The following is a 21,515-nucleotide window of genomic DNA, read 5'->3' as shown; positions in this document are numbered from 1 at the left end:
TAAGATTAACAAATGTTAGATAGGAAAAATAATTTCTTATGTATAAAGATAAGAGATTATGTAAAGAACAACAACCTTGAACTAATATTATTTTCTACTCTTTCAATCCATCAAAAAGACTGTTTCGATAGCTTTTTAAGTTTCACTTTTTTTTAATCATAATATTTTCATTATCAATATTTGTGATTCACAATATATCATCCAAGATACATAATATGGTGTTCGCATTCTATTTGTCTGTCGTGAAGATTTCACGTGGATCACCAATGTTTCTAGTAGATTAATGTGTTGGCAGTATCTTGAGCATTAATTCTCAATTAATGGACGAAAAGGTTTGTTTATGAACAAAATTGTGATATTTTTTCACTAGATTATTTCTAAACATCTGAAGTGAAAGGTTATTTATCTTTTAAATAAAAAATGCAATAAAATAATAACTTTCCCTCGATTTTCAGACAAATTGAGGAAATAAATTACTTCTATTGCATACCTAGAAAAAAATGGTGTACGGTAAGGTATACCACTTAAAGACTTTTAGTATCTACCATTTTTTTTCGGTTGCAATATTTCTAAGTATGATTAGGATTAAGTTTCTCAATGTTGTTAGACAAGAAAATAACAACGATATTCCATGAGATGGATCGCAAGAACATACAAATATTTGATTAAGATTGATAAATAAGAAAAACAACACACAACCTTGAAAAGTTTCCTAACTAATTAATAAACTTTAAATATTTTTTTCTATATCGCAATTCATATAAGAGAATGATATTTACGACTTTGTGCGACAACAAATGTGTTAGTTTAGAGAAAAGTTAATAAACTTATACTTTTATAAATAAAAAAAGAGTAATTATTCCTCTCAGTTGTTAGAATAACCAAAGAAATAGATTGTTTAATATTTAAATAAAATAAAATAAAAATGAATGACTATATTAAATAAATATAAAATATAAACGGTAGTTGTTAGAATTCTACTATTGTCTCTTAGGTACTTTACTCCTCGGTTGTGCGTTGCAACCGAGGGGATAGACTTATATTTTTTTTAATAAAAAAATATGAGGTGCTTTGAATTTATACCTTGGTTACTTGTTGGACGAGATTAAATATTTTTATAAAATATATTATTTATCGTAGTGATAAAATATAATATAAAATTAAGATTATGTTATTTGTTATACAATTTCCATTTTTGTTAGGGTTCATCCTCTTAATAATTCCCATGTGCTTTTCAACATAGAGCTCGACCTCTTTGGCATTATGTTCAAATTTGACATGGTCACCAACTCACTCGCACAAATCCTTCCCCTGTTGTTTTTCTCAAGTGGTGTGACACTAGGAGTCCTATACTTTCAACATCCAAGATAAATTTAATATCAAATTTAGAAATTTCTTCAATTAGATACTTTTCTATAACTCAACCTTGTGACAGACTTCACTTCTTCACGTAATATTTTAATATCTTCATCTAATACTCAAACGAATACATATATCTCATATAATTCGGTTCATAGTATTGTGTTTTCATAACAAGTAGGGGTGACAATTGGATCTATTAAGAGAAAATTCATCCATCAAAAAATTCATCAAATTCATCCACTACATAAAAATTAAGTTAATGGATTGATCAAATTCATCCATTTATAAGCATGGATGGATCCAATCCATCCAACATATTTTAATGATCCAATGAGTTTTTTAATCTAATTTTAAAAAAATATTTTTTTTAAATATTAATTAAATAATTTTTTTTAAATATTAATTAATTTTTTTGAAAAATTAAAAATAACTTTTTTTTTAAAAAAAAACTAATATTATTTTATTCAAAAAAAATAAAAAACTTTTTGAAAAAAATAAATTTTTCAAAAAAATAAGTGATTTTTTTTATTTTTAAATTCAAAGAAAAGAAAATGGATGGATGGATATCCATCAACTAAAAATATGATAATTGATGGATTAGATGAATTTTATTCTTAATGGATGGATTGGATTGAATATTTTTAAAAAACTTTTAGTGGATTATTAATGGACTAATGGATTGTTTTGATCCATCCATTAACAATCTAATCCATATCCATCCATTTTGCCATCCCTAATAACAAAATGAACAATTAGATGATTCAATACGTAAAAAAGTAAGAAGGAAAATACATCTCCTAAGTTCATATTAGGTGAAAGCAATTTTTTTCGCAATGCCAACTTCCCATGATCAATAACTTTTCTATAATTAATTTTGAATAAGAAACATTATTTAGTTTTAGTCCATCTCACATTCTCAAACAAAATAGAACACATACCTATAGGAAGAAAATCTTCCATTATAATATGCCGATCATGAAACTTTAAACCCCTTTAAAGTTTTTATTCCTACACAAAATTTACATAAGAATTTTTTTGTTTTCTTCAACACATTATAAGCTGCTAGAGGTAGATATGTTCAACTTCTTTGTTAATTGGTTTCATTTTCATTCTTAATACCATACATTGCATGTCTAACCTTGCTTTGACCATATCCTTAGTATTTCTTAGTAAAAGGTCTAGTGTACGAATTACACGTTAATAAACAATTTTTTTTAATATGCTTGTCAATAACAAATGAGCTCTACCTTCACATACAAGACATGCACATTTTCCTTTGATAACATTGTCTTCAATGTTAATAGTTTTTTTATATAGTCATCATATATATACTTATACATTCGTCTCGCTCAAAAAATTCAAGTATTCAATTAATAGAACCAAGTATATGTTTAAATCTTTACCGATAGTTTGAGTCAACAAAACCTTAGCAATTACCTTCAAATTCAGGGGTCTCATGAGATCCATAAATTTAAAGGCTTTGTGCTAAGATTATACTTGCTTTGACTCTTTGATTAAGATGAAATAATAGATATTCAGAAACACCTATGATGATAATACAAATCTAACATTATTGAGACATATGATAAATTCTAAAGCAATGTTTTAAGAAATAAAGGATTTACAAATCTTCTATTCTGTAAAACCTTTAAACAAAAATCACATGAAAGACACCAATCATCACTTCCCACGTGCCATTAAAAGGGAAAAAGACAATAGATATATAGTAGGTACTACTTACATTAAATTGAAAGGGAAGAGAGACAGAAATATATTATAGATGCTAATCACATAAAGTCGTCAAAGATTTAAGAAAGAAAGTTATTTAGTTTTTATAGTACTCATAATCTTAAATTTATACTATATAAACTTACTTATTGCCTTTCTACATCCGAAGAAGAAATTGCAGTTGTAGAATAGGTGTCAGTGTCCAAAACTTTAGAAGTTGTTTCCTCCTCAAAGATCTCTCTTCTAACATAGAATGCTGGTTTTGTCGGTAAAGTAACAGGTTCATAGTTATTTGTCAACATTGATACAACATCAGACATTGTAGGTCGATCATTTGCATATTGCTGTACACATAAGAGACCAACATGAATGCACCTTTTCACTTCATCAGGAACAAATGAGTCACTTAATGATGGATCCATTAACTGCATATATTCACCATCATTCCATAGCTCCCATGCCTAGTATAGTAATCTAATGAAATTAGATAATATTTGAAAAAAATAATAAACTCAATGAGATTAGTTTTACATACATGTCCTATTAGGTTTAGTGGGCGATCAACATCGTAGAAGCTATTGTTTTTTCTTCCACAAACAATTTCAAGTAGCAACACTCCAAAGCTATAGACATCAGACTTTGTAGAACAAATTCCTTCCATAGCATATTCAGGAGACATGTATCCACTGCAACAAAAATTATGTAACAATGTCAAAAATATTTCTAAAACATTAGAAACAATAAAGTTAAGAAAACTCACTATGTCCCGACAATCCTATTGGTATTCACTGTTGATTCCTGTTGTGAGAAAATTCTTGCCATGCCAAAGTCAGAAATTTTTGGACTCATATTATCATCAAGAAGTATGTTGCTAGCTTTCAAGTCTCTATGAATGATTTTTAGTCTTGAATATTTATGTAGATAGAGAATTCCCTGAGAAATTCCTTCTATAATGTCGAAGCGCTTCTTCCAATCGAGTAACTTCCTTTTTGTAGAATCTTCAAAGTGCAAATATAACAATTTATGTCAATCTTCCATAACAATTACTAAAACATTTAGTTAAGAATGACGATAGGTTTGATGCATTTTTTCTTTAAAAACATGACATATTCCTCACCGAATAGATAGAAATCCAAGCTTTTGTTTGGCATATATTCATAAATTAGAATCCTTTCTTCTTGATGAATACAACAACCAAGTAGTTGTACCAGATTTGTGTGTTGAAGTTCACATATCAATTCCAACTCATTTTTGAATTCAATAATTCCTTGACCAGAAGTTTTCGATAGTCTTTTTATAGCAACTTCTTGTCCAGTTACCAAGATTCCCTGAATTTGTAAAAGAAAAATCAATAATATAAACTAGTATTTTATAAAATATAAAACAGTATTTTATAATCATGTTGAGATGGTGTCATAATTGAAACATTTGATTTTTATGCATTTAAGTCACCTTATAAACGGGTCCATAACCTCCTTGTCCTAACTTATTTTCAGGCGAAAAGTCCATGGTTGCTTCTAAAATTGATGCATAGCTAAAAACTTTTATATCATGTCTCTTGAAATCATCTTCAAGATCTTTGATACTATATAATTCATTGGAAGCAGCCAACTCTTGCATCTCATTCTCCTTTCTTTTAACTTTCTTCTCTGCATGGCAAGAAAATTTAAAGAGAGAAAATAAATGGATTTGATTTAAAAAGTATGTAAAGCAACTTTGTTTTTTAAGTATTCAAGTACCTTTAAGTTCATATTTGTGTTTCTTTATTGCTATGCATAGAATGAATGTGCATATTATGAGTAAAGCAGCTGCTGTTGCTGCACTTATCCATATCCACCTTCTTTTACCTGCATTGAGTAATTAGACAATAAATTAATATTTATAGTTGCCTTTTTAATTTTCTATTAGGGTTTCAAGCATTGTTAAGACAATTTTCTCCTAAAAACATAACGAGTTTCTGACTTGTACATTTTAACAAGGAGTTTGATATTATATAGAGTTTTGGTATTCCATTCACTTTAAATTGACCTATATATATAAGTTTATTATATTTATTCGAGTTCTGAGTTCTCTTTGATCAAACATGTTAAGAAGTATATAGAATATTCTATAAAATATTTCTTAATCTATTTAAAATAAAATAAAATATACCTTAGCATATTCTTTAAGAAATTAATTCAATAAATTGTAAATCTCACAATATAATATAATCTTTGTAGTATTATTCAGACACACGATTTTATTCAAATGTTTCTCACTCTCTTTTATTTCAACATGATATCTAGAGTCTGTTGAGAAGAAACCTTTCACTTTTCTTTTACCCGATTGACCCACTCTCTTTCGATGATAAAAAAATTATGACAAACCGTGTCCCAACTCCAATTTGCCTTCCTTTCAATATCATTACTCTTTCAGGCATCGATTATCTGATAACCATCAGACTACTGTTGTCGTCATTGTGTCCAACAACCTTCTGGCAAAATATCACCACCGGTTGAAGTGAATCTTCAAATGCGACCCATCCCCAGAAGAAAAAAATGTCGCCAATAGCCTCTACATGTGTCGCCCTTCCTACAACGTGTGACATCGTGTCCTGAGTCTGATCTCGCTGTTGTTTTTATCGTCATGTTTGGTTTTCTATACCAGATCCAGATTTGCACTCTTTTTTTATCATCTAACCATCAATTCTCATGGGAGACACTGATTCCGTCACGTTCACCACAAATGTTACTATTTCGACCATTGATGACAATGAGTTCCTTCATTTCAAAGCAGTTCATCAACCATCATCTTCTGTTATCGTTACTCAATTTGATAATCCTGTAGCTTTTGTCTCTACATCCTCCCTTGGTCCTTGAATCCTTGACTTTTGTGCTTATGATCACATGAATGGTAATAATTTCATTTATCTCACTTGTTTTATTCTGATTCTTTTCCTTCTGTCACTGTGGCAGATGACTCTAAAATCAAAGTTGAAGGCCTTGATCAAGCACACTCACTTCAAAACTTTTCTTTAGATTTTGTGCTCTATATTTTATATTTTCCTTTTAGTTTAATATCTTTAACAAACCCACTCGTACCATTGATTGTTCAGTCCTCTTTATTGATAATTTTGTTTATGTTCATGATCGATGTACATGACGAATGATTAGAACAGAGAGTGAGTCTAGAGGATTATATCATCTATCTCCACTGGTGGTATGTGCATCAATTGCTTCTAAAATCCTAACCACTACAACAAACAAGACTTTAGACAGCGCTTTTTTTAGCCTTAGACAGCGCTTTAAAGCGCTGTCTAAACCTCCGCTGCTAAAGGTTTAGACAGCGCTTTTTTAAATCTTAAAAGCGCTGTCTAAGCCCCCCCCTTAGACAGCGCTTTGGCCAAAAGCGCTTTCTAAGACCCTCCTATTTTAATTTTTTTAGGTATACCTTAGACAGCGCTTTTCAAAAAGCGCTGTCTAAGGCCCCCCCCTTAGACAGCGCTTTTTACAAAAGCGCTGTCTAAGGTATACAAAAAATTTTAAAACTTTTGTTTTAAACCACATTTTTTCCAGGTTTATAAACCAGAATTTCTACCTGTTTTCAACCAGATTTTGACAGACAATTATCACATTTTATATATGCCATTTTGGCCTTTTTTTTACCAATTTTTGGCTAACAAATATATATATACCAATTCAAACCAATTTTGCCTTAAATGTATCAAAATATATACAAATTTATGTACACATTTACAAGTCATAACATATACTACAAATGTACACATTAATTACACAAATTTATGAACAAACATTGAGCTTTATCATGAATTGACACCACGAGCAAGTAATGTTGCCGGGGAATCGTTTTGGATGCAGACGGCCTCTTCTTTGGGTTGATCTCAAGCAAATGACCAACAAACTCGATAAACCCTTCGTCTCCCATAGGTAATCTGTGCCTCAACGATGTCTTTTTCGGAATCAAGTATTCTAACCTATTGCTTTCCTGTACATTATTATTAATAAACCACTTACTCACCAAACACCAATTTCAATATAAATTGGTTAAGATGCCAAACATGTACAATTCTTACCTGATTCCGTTCATAAAGCATATGATTTTTCGTGAAATACTTGTATGTATCACGTCCTTTTGCAAGCATACTTTGATCAATTGGATCAATTATTCCGACCACACGAGCAAGTAATGTTACCGGGGAATCGTTTTGGAAGAGAACCTACAACATTGAGGATACAGAAAGTCACACATATTAACAAAGAAAAGAAACACTCCACAGAACACAACAATTTCTGCAACTGATTTCCCACAAGTGAGGTGTCCAGGGATTTTAACAACAGTGATAGTGAAATGCAGTAATTATCTACTATTCTTACATTGCCAGTACAAAGCTCTGCCAAGATGCAGCCAAGTGACCAGATATCAATCTTCTTGTCATATGGAAGTCCCAAAATAACTTCAGGAGCACGATAAGATCTTGACTGAACATACGAAGAAAGGTGGTTTGTCTCAAAACAACTACTTCCAAGATCAATGACCTTGATCTCACATCTGCTATAACTTTTAACCAATATATTCTCTGGCTTCAAGTCACAATGTATCAGTCCAAGGCTATGCAAAAATTGAAGTGCTTCCAAACACTGAATGGTAATTGACTGCACAGGTGAATTCATAGGAGTTTTAGAATAACAACAGATAAGATGAACATTAGACATTTTGATGTAAATGGCACACCACAAACCTGCAATCTCGGCATCGTAAAGTAAACTTCACCCCCTGATTCTCTATTAAATTTATGAAACTCATACAAGTTTGCTTTAAGTAGTTCACATACTATTAACAAATGTTCCTGCAATAGAACAAGAAAAATAATGGAGCACTAAAATCACCTGATCAGAATTATGTTGAACTATCGATTAATAGGACATTTGTAAATATAATTGGTGACAAAAATAAATAAATATAAGGGAAAAATGTAAATAATGAATAATTTGATCCGTCTAAAATAATAATTGATTGATTAGAAAGCAAAATGTGACATACACAACATTAGCAATTTGACAGGATTAATAGCATATTAACTTACTCGATAATAGAAATAATCATATAATCGAAGAAGGTGATACTTGTCTGCGGGATCGTGCTTATTGACATACTTGAGAAGCTTGATCTCATCAAGACTTTGATCAAAAAAGTCCTTGTTATTCTTTATAATTTTAACACAGACATCCATGCCAGTATACAGGTCATGAGCCTGTATAGCTTTGCTAAAAGCAGCAGATCCCAGATGCTCGGTCACATGATACCTTCCGGCTATTATAGAATTTAAAGCAACGTGGAAATTCTTGTCCTCCTCAAAGCCAGTTCTGAGAAACAAATCATTGTTTCTGAAAGACCATAAATGCTAAAACTATGGAAGACATAAAACAATAAACAAATCATACTTATTTTGCAGCCTAACAAGAAATCATCACAAACTCGTTAAAATCATTTCGCATGCAGCTAAAATAAAAGGCGTAAAGTTTTGGCATCCCTGGGATAGAACGATGATCTATTATTTCTTAAACTGATTTAACTAGATCAAATTCCTAATCAAGTATCTCCACTTCAAGAAAAATGACTTTTGTGACATGGCTACACTTTTAATGGCCAAGAACAGTTTTAATTGTTCTAATTTCAAATCATTTTTATATTAATGAAGATAAAAGTAAAAATCCAATGGACACACACACACAATGAAGACATGCCTGTTTTTCCTGTGCACAATCTTCAAAGCTGCGAATAACTAGGCAACTAAAACCTGAAAGTCACAGTAAGAGAAAACGATTTTAGAAATTAACCCAACTCACAATCCAGGTTTCAGAACTATAATCAGTTTCTTTTCAATAACCTGTTTTAGTCCAAATCAACATAACCAATCTATTTTCCTTCTGATTCACAAACTTAATCGCATCCCGTAACCAACCCCAAGTGCAATTGCTCTGTCAAAAAATGAATAGATCCTTAACAAACTATTTAACAGAAATTAACAGTGTTAAAATCATTCCCAACAATCATACTCTTCAAATCTAACTGAAATTTAACCTGCCTTAACCATTCTACCCGAGCTACCCGACTCGATTACGGCTTCCAAACTATATAAACATACATCACTCTTCAATCAAAAAGGAACAATTCTCAAAGCTCACTCATCACTATCATAACTTCTCCGCATCTTTATTGTCCATGAGGATCCGAATCCAAACATTAACAGCAGTGTTGGCATCATAATTTCATCAAACAATATAGTAGAGCTCATTCAATTACCTAGTCACAGCATATCAAAAAAAAAATTGCTTGGTTGTATACCCATGCAGAATATCTCAAAAAGAATACCCAACTGTATTTATAAAACATGTTTTATTATTAAAAATAACACTTATAGAAGCCCTATAAAATACCTGATCCCCGGCATATTGTTTCTGGATAGCCTTCACTTGAGGTTGCAAAGATCGCATAGCCATGGCAGATTCTACCTGAGAATAGTCAGACAAAAATTTATCCAACTAAATTATGTTGAAAACATGAAGAAAATGTCTCTTAACCGTCAAAGAACGCGATTTATATCAATAAATTTAGTAGTATCCAAAGAACACACGACTTATATAGATCATTTTCAGCTTTTCAAAACAAGTGAAGCACGCTCCAAAAACAACAAACCTGCTTTCTTGACAGCGGAAATGTGGCAGCTTTTACAAGAACAGTGAGCATTATAATTGCAAAACCATATGCATACGGCGCATGCAAAGTAGAAAGTCCATCTTTGAGTACCTGAAAAGAGTAAAATACTTCCCTTCACAATTACTTGACAATATAGAACCATAAACCAAATATAGCTATGTAATTAACATACAAATAAATCACAAGTCACAATTTCACAACTTATAATAATTTCAGAAAGAGAACTACAAGAAACAGTAGTTTAAACTTGGATGCTTTCGCAAATTGCAACTAGGTTAGGACTTCACAACTCTAATTTCATCTTATACAAACATATAATTTCCTTCTATTCATTGAACTAGGTTAATCGAGTATTTTGATAATTCAAATTCAAATAGGTAATGTAGGTAATGTTTCATACACATGCAGACTTGTCAGTTCTAATCTTCAAAAACAACCTAAAATTCACTTTTACACTACTATTGCAGATGCATCAGCTAGCAGAAACTGGAATAGCTTCCTATATTACCCTAGTAATAATGAAACTAGGATAGTGTCGCGGTATTCTTAGCAGATTCATCAAAATCAACCATCCTATTGCGCTGCTATTTGACAACACACTCATAATGTTGAATCACCAACTCCCTTTAGTTCTAATATGACTAGGTTAATAGGGCTTGTTGAACCACCAATTCCCTCTCACAACGTCACATCATAAACCATATCAAGCGGTCATAAACCATATCAAGCGGTTCTGGTTTAACTTTTCCACATCTCCCTGCCAAATCAATTATACCTGGGCCATACTCATTTTGACAAACTCACTGATTCCTAACACTAATTTCCACAAAAAAAAAGTTTACTATTTTCAAAAAGCAACAGCATTGCAATTCCAACAGATGCTCTGAATAAATCAACTTTATTACACGTCAAATATTGCACAACAAACAAACTCACATCAAACACATGTTCTAACAAACCAATCACTAAACTATTAACCTTCCTTGAAAAACCAAATGTAAAGACCTTATAACACAAACAAATTCCTAGATTAAGACAGATTATACAACACAACACACCTCACTTGAATGAGCAATGCAAGACTGAACAGGCTTGGTAACAGAGGGTGTTCGAAGATCCCATATAAGCAAATACTGATCATCCCCAACAGAACCAAACAAATACTCATGCCTCAAATGCCAAGCCACATCCTCAACAACACCTTCATGTACCTACGAAACAATCACACAAAACATCAAACAACAAACCACCAAACAACAACAAAAACAATCAAACTCACTACAAATAGATGGATACCTTAAAAATCTGCATAGCATCAAGAGACTTATTCTTGGGAGTACCATTAATATCCCACAAACAAATCTGAGCATCATCAGAGCCACTAAGCAAATGCCCTTGTTTAAAAGTACTCCAAGACAAACCATACCCTTCAGTATTATGCCCTCTCAACCTCAAATCAGGGTTACAAGAACCATCAAGAGGAGGTTTAGAAGGATGTTTACTATAATCAAAAACATAAACCTCAGCACTAATAGTTTTAGTAGCAATAATAAAATTATTATGCGGCATATACCGAGCCCACCGACTTCAGGACGGTCATCCTCGTAATGACGAGCGTCGTTTTCGGAATCATCGAGAGGGAGTTGAACTTGCGCTAACATGAGGTAATTGGGCTCGTTTTCGGAAGTGTGGGTTCCCAAGATGAGTTTTTGAAGGGAGTAATCTTTTCCCGGTGGCTCTTGGCGGTCCGGGAGCCATTCGACGGTGAGGGAAGGCCATTCTAGGGCGTGGGTGATGACGAGATCGTAGAGAAAGGGACTGTTTTTCTTCCAGATTTTGTATTCTTCGTTGATTAATCGTTCTTCGATTTCACCTTTCATTTCTTCGTCTTCTTTACCCATCCACATCCAAAACCCCCCGCTACACCACAATACCTTTCTTACCTCACTCTCAAAATACAATACTGGTTTTAATTTTTTTTTTAATTTAAAGACTTTAGACAGCGCTTTATCAAAAGCGCTAACTAAGGTCTATATTTAAAAGCGCTGTCTAAGGGGGGTCTTAGACAGCGCTTTTAGAAAGCGCTGTCTAAGACCCCCCCTTAGACAGCGCTTTCATTATTTTTTTGGAACATGTTCCGTGTTTTATTTTAATTTTAACCTTAGACAGCGCTTTCTTTTAAAAGCGTTGTCTAAGATGCGCTGTTAAAAGTCATTTTTGGCGTAGTGAACCCATCAATGTTTGGATCACCCTTGCCTTAAATACGCCTTTTAGTTCCTTGTTTTTCTAAACTTTCGTCATTTGAGTGTCACATTTGTCAATTAAGAAAACATATTTGTCACACCTATAGTCAACGAGTAAATAAAAGTGATGCATCACCTTTTGATTTAGTTCATTATGATATTTGAGGTCTTTGTCGTGTATCAACTTTTGGATATTTTTAATGAAAAATTGTTCATATATTTTTCATATATTCCAAGAATTTTGTGTCGAAAATAAAAATCAGTTTGACACTTCCATTAAAATTTTACGCGCTGATAATCCTCGCGAATATATTGCATCACAATTTTAATCCTTTTTAACATCACATGAGATTATTCATCTATTATCATGTGCTTACACACCATAACAAAATGGTGTCACTGAACGGAAGAATCATCATTTGGTTTAAACTACACAGACTCTTTTACTTCACCACAATGTCCCTTCTCGTTTTTGGTATGATGCTCTTCTCACAAGTTGTCATATTATCAACCAAATTCCTTCATCGGTCCTTCAAGATCATATTCCATACTCTATCTTAAACCCATAATATGATCTCTACCCCCTTCCTCTTTGCATCTTTGGTTGCACGTGCTTTGTTCATGACCTTACTCTTGGTAAAGACAAAATTTCTACCAAATCTCTCAAACGTATTTTTCTAGGATACTCACATATACAAAAAGGATATCATTTCCCCCCAAATTCAACGATACACTGTTTTCTTCGATGTCACGTTCTTTGAAACTTCCTCATTCTTCTCTGTCTTTGTGTCACCTGATGAGAATTGTACTTTAGATGTTCGAGACATCCCTTCCATCATCCCTACACTCATTGCAGCCCCTACACCTCCATTATAGGTCAACCAGTGATAGACACCCTCGTCCATCGTATGCAAGAGATGATATTGATCCACCAACATCATCTCCTGCTCCAACAACTCTTCTAGCTATGTCATCTGAACCCTTCTAATAGAATTACAAAAAGGTATTTAGTTTCATTATCCTAATCCTAAATAAGCCTATGTTTAAAATTATGATTGTCTCTCTACTTCCTATGTCTCTTTTATTTCTGCTTTGAATTTTGTGTCCATTCTTAAGTTTATAGGTAAAGTTATGATTTATCCCACGTTACCTCAGGCGATGGCGGAATATATGTCTGCATTGCATTCAAATAACACTTGGGACATTGTTACTTTACCTCCAAACAAAACTAAAATTGGATGTTGATGGCCTTATACAATGAAAGTTGGACCATATGGTCAGATTGATCGTTTCAAAGCATGTTTGGTAGTCAAAAGATACACATAAATATTTGTTCTTGATTATGGTGACATTTTTTTCCGGTAGCCAAGAGCAATTCAGTTCGCCTCTTTCTTGATATGGTTGTCATTCATAATTGGTTGCTTAATCAGTTGGACATTAAAAATACCTTGTTACACAAAGAATTAGAGGAGGAAGTTTATATGGATCAACCTCTAGGTTATTGTTCCTGGAAATTCTAAACTTATTTGTCGGCTTCATCTCTCTCTTTATGGGTTGAAATAGTCCCCACATGATTGGTTTAGTCACTTCAACTTTGCCTTGATACAATTTTGTATGACTAGATGTGAAGCAAATAACTCTGTTTTCTTCCTTCATTCCTCCACCGGTCGACACATGTTTCTTGTGGTCTATGTTGATGACATTGTTATCACTAGAGACGATATAGAGGGTATCCAAGTCTCAAAACTCATCTTTTAAAAAAAAAACAAAAAAAAACATGAGTCCACTCAGATACATCTTAGACATTGAAGTTTCTCAGTCCTCATTAGGCATTCCAATCAACTAACGCAAGTATGCGTTAGACATCCTCAGTGAAACTGGTATCCTTGATTGTCGTTCTATTGATACTTCTATGGATCCTAATGTCAAACTTCTTACGGGTCAAGAGGAGACATTGAAAGACCCGGGAAGATATCAACGACTTATGGGTGGACTCAACTATCTTACAGTCACCATACCATATGTTACATTTGCGATGAGCATTGTGATCCAGTTTCTAAACACTCATTGTGATAATCATTGGGATGCAGTCATTCGAATTCTTAGATATATAAAGAATGCACCATGAAGATGACTATTATATGAAGATAAGGGTGATGCTAAAATCATTGGTTATTCAGATGCAGGTTGGGTCGGATCACCGTCGGATAGGAGATCCACTTTTGGATATTATTTCCTTATTGGAGGTAATATGATCTCATGGAGAAGTAAGAAATAAAATACAATTGCATTATCTATTGCTGAAGTTGAATATCGTGTTATGGCAGTAGCCTCAAAGGAGCTTGCATGGCTTTAAAATTTACTCTCGGAGCTTAGGTTAGGAGATCTTCAAACAACAAAACTCAAATGTGACAATCAAGCGGCACTCCACGTTGCATCTAATCTGATTTTTCATGAAATGACCAAACACATAGAAATAGGTGGTTATTGTAAGGGACAATGTACTTTCAGGAGAAATCGCCACAGAGTTTGTCAAATCTGAAGACTAATTTATTGATATGTTCATTAAGGGTTCTCGAGTAAATTACTTTTATAACAAACTCAACTCATATGACATATATTATACAATTTGAGGGAGAGTGTTAAGAATTAATATTTATACATAGAATATTCTTTAACCTATCTAAAATAGAATAGAATATGTTCTAGCATATTTCTTATATAATTAATTTAATATATTATAAATCACATTACATAATACAATCTCCATAGTATTATTCAGACATACGGTTTTATTAAAATGTCTTTCTCTCTTATTTCAACAAAATATATAAAGGTACTATAATATGTATAAACTATATTTAACTACATAATATGTATAAACTATATTTAACTACACAATAATGTGGTAAAATTTTGACCTTATACTATGGTTTGTCTTACAACCTTATCATCGCCTATAGGTGCTACTTATAAAAAGAATCAAAAATCAAAAACTTGATATGTAACAAAACATCTAATTAAAATGATTTTAGACTTACCATGGTGACTTGGGGCTGACTTTGTTGGCTTTTTCAATATGTAAAATTTAAAGTCATCTTCCCAATCAACATCTTGTGTAGAATTCCATGAATAAAATATACATCCAGTTCCATTACCATAATATTTGCGGAATCCATGGCAACCACAGTTTCTCCAACAACTCAACTTGCAATCATTGTAAACATAACTCACATTGTCTTGGAAGAAAGCATAATCAGTGTTGGGTCTGCCCATCTTTCTCTCAAACACCTCACCAGGCTTCCTACAAGTTGGTATATCCTCCCATTTTTGGCATCCTCTATCACTATTATATCCATAACAAACATCTGCATTTCCTAACTCTCCTTCCGAACTCGAGAGCCTCCCCGTAGAGGATATCGACCACTCTGGAGACATCTTATAATTCCGGTCTTTAATTTCGAAACTGAAAGAATCTTCATCGTTGTTAGAGATGATAACGTACTGATAATTTTGTTGAACATTCGCAGGAATATTGTCGAACAATCTATTATTTCCAAGTTTTCCACTTTTCCAATACACTTTGCCGTGTTTTTTAATGTTCAATTCACCTTCTTTTGGTTCCCATTCAAGACTAAATTCGCCCAAAGTTGGTAGCGAATGAGTCAACCAAGAAACTAATGACCAATTATGTCCAGTTTTTCGATTCACACCTAACTTCATCATAGGGACCAATGTGTATGATGGATAATCAAAACTCTGCCACAGTAAACTCTTTGTTCCATTGGGGTGAAGTTGTTCGAGCACAAAGTTACCTGTGTCTAACATAGTAGCGACAGTATTGTTTATAGGTTGAGGTGAAGAGTAAATGATTATTTCTTTCCTATATTGAAATTCAATTTTGAGCACACCAGACTTGTTTAGAGATAAAACCGCAGAACTAATATCAATTGGCTGGTTTCTATCATACATCCATATTTCTGATCCTCGATCACTAAAATTACGCTTACTTACTATAACCAAGTAGTTATAATTATCTTCGCTATTTACTGTGTCTTGGAATAATAGACAATACCTGCCATGCTTAGAACATAGAGTGGAGTTGGCATCCAATCTTTCACCTGCCTTCAAACTATCATTTCTTGCTTCAACACAAATACTAGTACTCCACCACACCCATAAGTAGTATATCCATACAACTTGTTTCATCATCAATATTGTTTCAAAAATGAAGATAAGGTTAACCTACTCAAAAGGAGAGTGCCACAGAATTTGCTAGAAGAAGTATACTCACCAAACATGTAAGAGAATCATTTCAACTTTGGATAGGAAACTTGATACAAGTGATTTAGGCCCTTATTAAAGATGGTGTTTCACACGATTAATCTCAAGTTAACTCCATCTTCAATTATTTTTCCACTACAAAATGTTGCACTAAAGTACATTTTGCTTCCGCTTTTTTTAAAGGAAAGAAAAAAGATTACTGTGATACAATAATTGAAGGTTATGAAAAAGCTAATAATACCTGCTTTTCACATGGGGCCTAACATCATCTCAAATAAGAATATTCAAGAGGATTTCATAGAATAATCTATATAACGTTTCTTAATTTTTCATCTGATAAACAATGGACAGTAAAATATTTGAAATCGTTGGAACTAGAGCCGTCAAAATAAGTCTGGGCTCATGGACCGGATTTAACAGAATATTTTGAGTATTTCTTAATGCAATATATATTCTTCTTGATTGCTAAGCGAAAATTTTAAAATGTCTTATATATCTCCAAATATATCTATATATTTTTCTTGAACACTACGTGATAATTTTAATAAATTTATTTTAGAGATGCAATTTCCGAAACATGCTGGAAAAAAAAGATACTTATGTTTAAGGGAGGCATGAAGAGGATGAAAGTGAAATTTCTCCACGGAAAGAGGATGAAGAAGAACTTATTGAAGAGATTGGTTAGTACCTTAGTATTTGATACTTGTCATTTGTCAACCAAGTTTTCATTCTTTCTCTCTATTAATTTAGTCATTGAAATATTAGGTTATGGTAGATTCTAGAACTAGAACTGAAAATTATTCTGCAAACTGAATAGAAAAACTTCAATTTTTGGTTGGGAGAAGATTTTCTACAGTGCTATCTGTTGATTGATGTATATCATTAATTATCAAGAGAATTCTGCCGTTCTTTTGTTAATTAGTATATTTTTCTTACATTGCGCTAACTCCAAACTGAATAGAAAAAATTTCAATTTCTGTTAATTAATATTTTTTTTTGGTTTAGTAGGTTCATGAAATACATTTTTAGAAACTTTCGGAAAATGCATTTTTTTAATAAATTTATGACTAAAAATCAAATAAAATGTGTGTATTTGATACGTCTTGAGATACATCTTTGAAAAATGGAGGGTATTTTAAAAATTTTGTGTGGTGTCTAAGAAACATATACGGTGTATTAAGAAATCTCTAGTGTATATTTTTTCTGTCCAACGTGTATGAGTTATGATTAGCTTGTTGCCCGTTAAAAAGGACTTTATAAATTTATAGTAAACTAGTAATAAATCTTGGACAACTCATATAAGAAACATGAAGTGAGAAATTTTACCTTATACCCAACAATCATCCCCCACTTCTACCATTTACATGCTTTGATCAAAATAGTTATGTATAAAAAGTTTATGTTTCAAAAATTTCATTTTTTTTCATTTCAATTTAAAGTTATTCGATCCGTGAGAGAAAGTTGATAGAATTTGAGAAAATTTTGCATACCGAAAGTCTTATCTTGAAGTTCTCTGATCCACAAAATAGAACTGAAAGTCTTACTTCTAAGTTCTCCCAACGATAAAACAAAATTGAAAGTCTTACTTCCAAATTCTCCGAACCCCAAAACTCACTTGAAAATCTTACTTCAAAGTTCTCAAAACCTTAAAACACTTCTGAATGCCTTACTTTCGAGTTCTCGGATGTCTTGGGTTTTGATTTTTTTTTGTTGCAAAATTTATTAAAGTTGTTGTTTTGGATAGTGCTTTGGTGCACAGATGTGACAGTAAAATAATTTCTCATGGAGGCGGTATGAGAAGCTCAATCAATCATGGAAGTACATGAAAAGCGGGTAGATGCACCTGAGGAGCATTAAGTTTAGTATCTTGGCGGATTATATGATATGTCTCTTCCGATACAGTACGAACAACATGTTGCATGCCACCTATGGTTTGAAGAGGTAAGTAAATCTTAGCCAATATAGGTTGAATAATCATTAATTTTAACTATTATTTTTATTTTATAGTTTACATCTTAAATTGTTTTCATGAGCGATAAGAAAAAAAAACAACCGAAGATTGCAACTTATGGGAGTAAGCTGATAAAGCTAGCTTCACAATATCTTCTACCAGTCATAAAAGGATGGTTGAACGAATGTGTACTATCTTGACTCCAAATAACTAGTTTAAAGAGGCTTGATGTCAACTTGGTATCTTCTTTTGTTGGGAGATGGCATCTAGAGACATCATCATTTCTTATGTCATTTGGTGAGATGATGTTTACTCTTGACAATATTTCTTGCCTTCCTCGCCTTCCTATTAAAGGTGATATTTAGGATGCCAAATCGGGTATCAAAGAAAATGTCTTTGTGTGCTTGATGTTGACCTTCTAGGAGTGATCATATAGTAGGCTATTGTTGCTTGAAAATGTGTGATATCACTATTGACCTGAGATTTTTTGACTAAGAGGAAAATCAAGTCAATGTTTCACATGTTGAAATGCCAAGTGTAACAAATGGTAAATATGGTTCTACAGTGATGGCATGTCGACCAGATGACCTCGACTGACACCTTAAAGTGTTAGTATGAGAAACCTGAAGGAGATATCTTGAGAAATGAGTTGAAAGAGTCTCAGGAATAGGCATAAGAGGTTATTAGACATTATGTCGAGAGAACACTCTCCGACAGACTTTGGATACTTAGAATATTGAGGAAATCAAAGATGAATACGACTTTACACACTCAATAACTATCTTCACTGAATGAGCAGTTGCTAGCCTCTAAGAAATTACTGAACGTGAGATAATTCCTTTAGTAGTTTATAAAGCCATAACAATGTGGCAAAACATAGAGTAAAGAGTTGCATGCATTTAGGTGACGTGTCAGTGCATGTAGTGTTAGAACTATCGAAGACAGTTAATCCTAGATAGTATTTATAGCAGACTCATGTGTTGTAGCAAAGGGCTCACAAGTTTTGTAGCACCTCAAATTTGCACCTCCCCTTTGTACATTCATTTCATTTTTAGGTCATTCGCATTGCATAGTCCATTGCATATCATCAGGCGAAACTGATCAGGAGAATCCATCTGTGCAAGAGAGCAAGGGTTTTTCCATGAGATATAGGCTCTATGGTTGTTCTAGAGGGTTTTCATGAATCAAGGATCATTTTGAAGCAACTTGACCAAAGGCTAGAGGCTCAGAAGTCCACAGTGCATGACCAAGTCATCTGAGGCTCATAAAAGTCAACTGCAGGTCAACTGAGGGCTAGGAGATGGAGAAATGGTTTGAGACACTTCATTCATGTCCCAAAGAAGGTTATTCAACATGTCAAACATCTACCTTGAATATTTTGAAGCCAGATCAAAAGTTTCCAAAAATGGAAAGTGACCTGTAATTTCAAGTTTCCAAAAATGGCAAGTTTTTGGACCAGCTTCAACTCAACTTTCCAACATCAAATAAGCTTCAAATGAAATTTTGTCCAATATGAAAGTTGAAGATCTTTCTCTCCTATTTCCAAAAAGTCCAAGATCATGAATTTCTAATGAATGGTTAAGGAGTTATGATCAAATCATTGCAAAGTATGCTTGAAACTTCAAATGGCCATATCTTTTGAACCAAAACTCCAAATTTGGTGGTTCTTTTTGCATTGTTCTTCTCTTGTCATGAGGTTTCCAAACCAACCATCACATTGCATGAGATGTTATCACATGAGCATTGGCATATCCAAGTCAATTTTGGAGGGAAAATTGGAAATTTAAAAATGGTGCATTGTATGGACTTTCTACCATTGCCATTGTGTTTGAAATGTAATTTTGAGTGAATTTGGGCCAGCATGGTGCACTGTTCACGTGTGCATCTCATGCATGAGGTGAAAGTGCAAATTTGTGCATGCACCTTGTAATCCCTTAATCTCATTTAGTTTTGGTTTAAGCTTAATTTCAGAATGATTAAGAGGACATATATAAGGATAATCATAACTGTTTCATTGATAACACACATTTTCAGATCTAGATCTTGAAATTTTTCAAAATTTTCTCTCAAAAAGATTTTCCAAATTCTTCACATAAACCTCATTTCTCTTGGTGAATTCATGATCATGGAGTGTTTTTAAGTAAGATTGAACGTGCATCTTGTGGATTTCTGCTCAATTTCGTGCATGCTCAAGCTTGAATGCATCAATGGAGTTTTCAAATTCAGTTGGATTCACACGTGTTTAAGCTTCCAATTCTTCATCAAATATCTCCACAAGTATTATAAAGTTGATCTGGAACGTTTGGAGCCTTGGAATGTGCAAAACAAGATTCTGCTCTTCAAGAGGTATGATTTTCGATCTCAATTATTCTCAAATCCATGAACATAATTGTGTAGATCCTTGTTTACTGAGAATTCTGGTAGAAAAATCAAGTGAAATGGTGTAGTATTGACTGAGTTATGTGCATTTGAAGTTTGAGATGCAAAAATGTTCATGCACGATTCTCTTTGATCTTGATGTTTTAGGCTTAATTGTTGCTTGATTCGTGCTCACCATGGAATAAGGATTTGAATGATATAGTTTTTGTGAATTTCTGGACATTTTTGGAAAATTGATGCATGAAGTTCATCGTGTTCATCTTCTTCCTCATGAAGAAGATGAAGATTCATGAATTCTAGAAAAATTGCGTCGGTTCTTTGCAAATAGCGTCGGTTTGAACCGTCCAAATTTGCGCAGGCTTAGGGTTTTAATGAAACGAGGTCGTTTTGGCCTGGCGCGCTCATTTTTAAATGCATACAGGGTTCGAATCCAGCGCGTGACAAATATTCAAATGTGCATCATTTTTTCACATTTCCCTCCAAATCACATGCCATGCTTCATATATGTTTTTATTTTTTCTATCAACTTGTAAAAATCAAATCAAATTGAAAAATGCTCCAATTCACTCCCAATTTTTTGCAAAATGTTCCTTGAGATGTCTAGCTTTTTATGATCATGATTTCAAAAGTTGTGCATTGCTGGAATTTTATTTGATCTAGGTTGATTGCTCATAGGTGCATTTGTGACCTTTCCTTGCTCTTTCTATCATGAAATGCTTGTTTTTAATCCAATGGACTTGAAATTTTACATGCTGATTCTAGACACATTGATGGATGTTTTAGGCTTGATTTGGTATTTTTCTCATGTACCAATTCTGTTTTATGCTTATGTTAGCATGGTGTGACAATTT

General features: G+C 33.0%; 1 protein-coding gene and 1 pseudogene across 1 annotated transcript; both read right to left on the bottom strand.

Annotated features, from left to right (window-relative positions):
* Positions 1 to 3,236: 3,236 nt before the first annotated feature.
* LOC127082224 (G-type lectin S-receptor-like serine/threonine-protein kinase CES101) lies at positions 3,237 to 16,523 on the bottom strand. The gene is made up of 7 exons (XM_051022469.1): positions 15,092 to 16,523; positions 4,830 to 4,937; positions 4,543 to 4,739; positions 4,208 to 4,418; positions 3,851 to 4,088; positions 3,626 to 3,776; positions 3,237 to 3,551 (listed from the first exon to the last, which is right to left on the bottom strand). Exons 1-7 carry the CDS (start codon positions 16,260 to 16,262, stop codon positions 3,237 to 3,239), a joined length of 2,391 nt encoding a protein of 796 aa, XP_050878426.1. The 5' UTR covers positions 16,263 to 16,523.
* LOC127086674 (WD-40 repeat-containing protein MSI1-like) lies at positions 7,669 to 11,767 on the bottom strand (annotated as a pseudogene).
* Positions 16,524 to 21,515: the final 4,992 nt, after the last annotated feature.

This window comes from Lathyrus oleraceus, chromosome 5, assembly GCF_024323335.1.
Source record: "Lathyrus oleraceus cultivar Zhongwan6 chromosome 5, CAAS_Psat_ZW6_1.0, whole genome shotgun sequence".
NCBI lineage: Eukaryota > Viridiplantae > Streptophyta > Magnoliopsida > Fabales > Fabaceae > Lathyrus > Lathyrus oleraceus.
The sequence above is the reverse complement of the archived record's forward strand: the minus strand, read 5'-3'. Positions and strand labels throughout refer to the sequence as shown.

Excerpts from the sequence above, each read along its gene's own strand:
- LOC127082224 (XM_051022469.1), bottom strand. The coding sequence starts at position 16,262 with ATGATGAAACAAGTTGTATGGATATACTACTTATGGGTGTGGTGGAGT. Across the intron at positions 4,089-4,207 it reads CTTGGATTTCTATCTATTCG|ATTCTACAAAAAGGAAGTTA; the intron begins GTGAGGAATATG and ends TGCACTTTGAAG. Across the intron at positions 3,777-3,850 it reads AATAGGATTGTCGGGACATA|TGGATACATGTCTCCTGAAT; the intron begins GTGAGTTTTCTT and ends TTTTTGTTGCAG.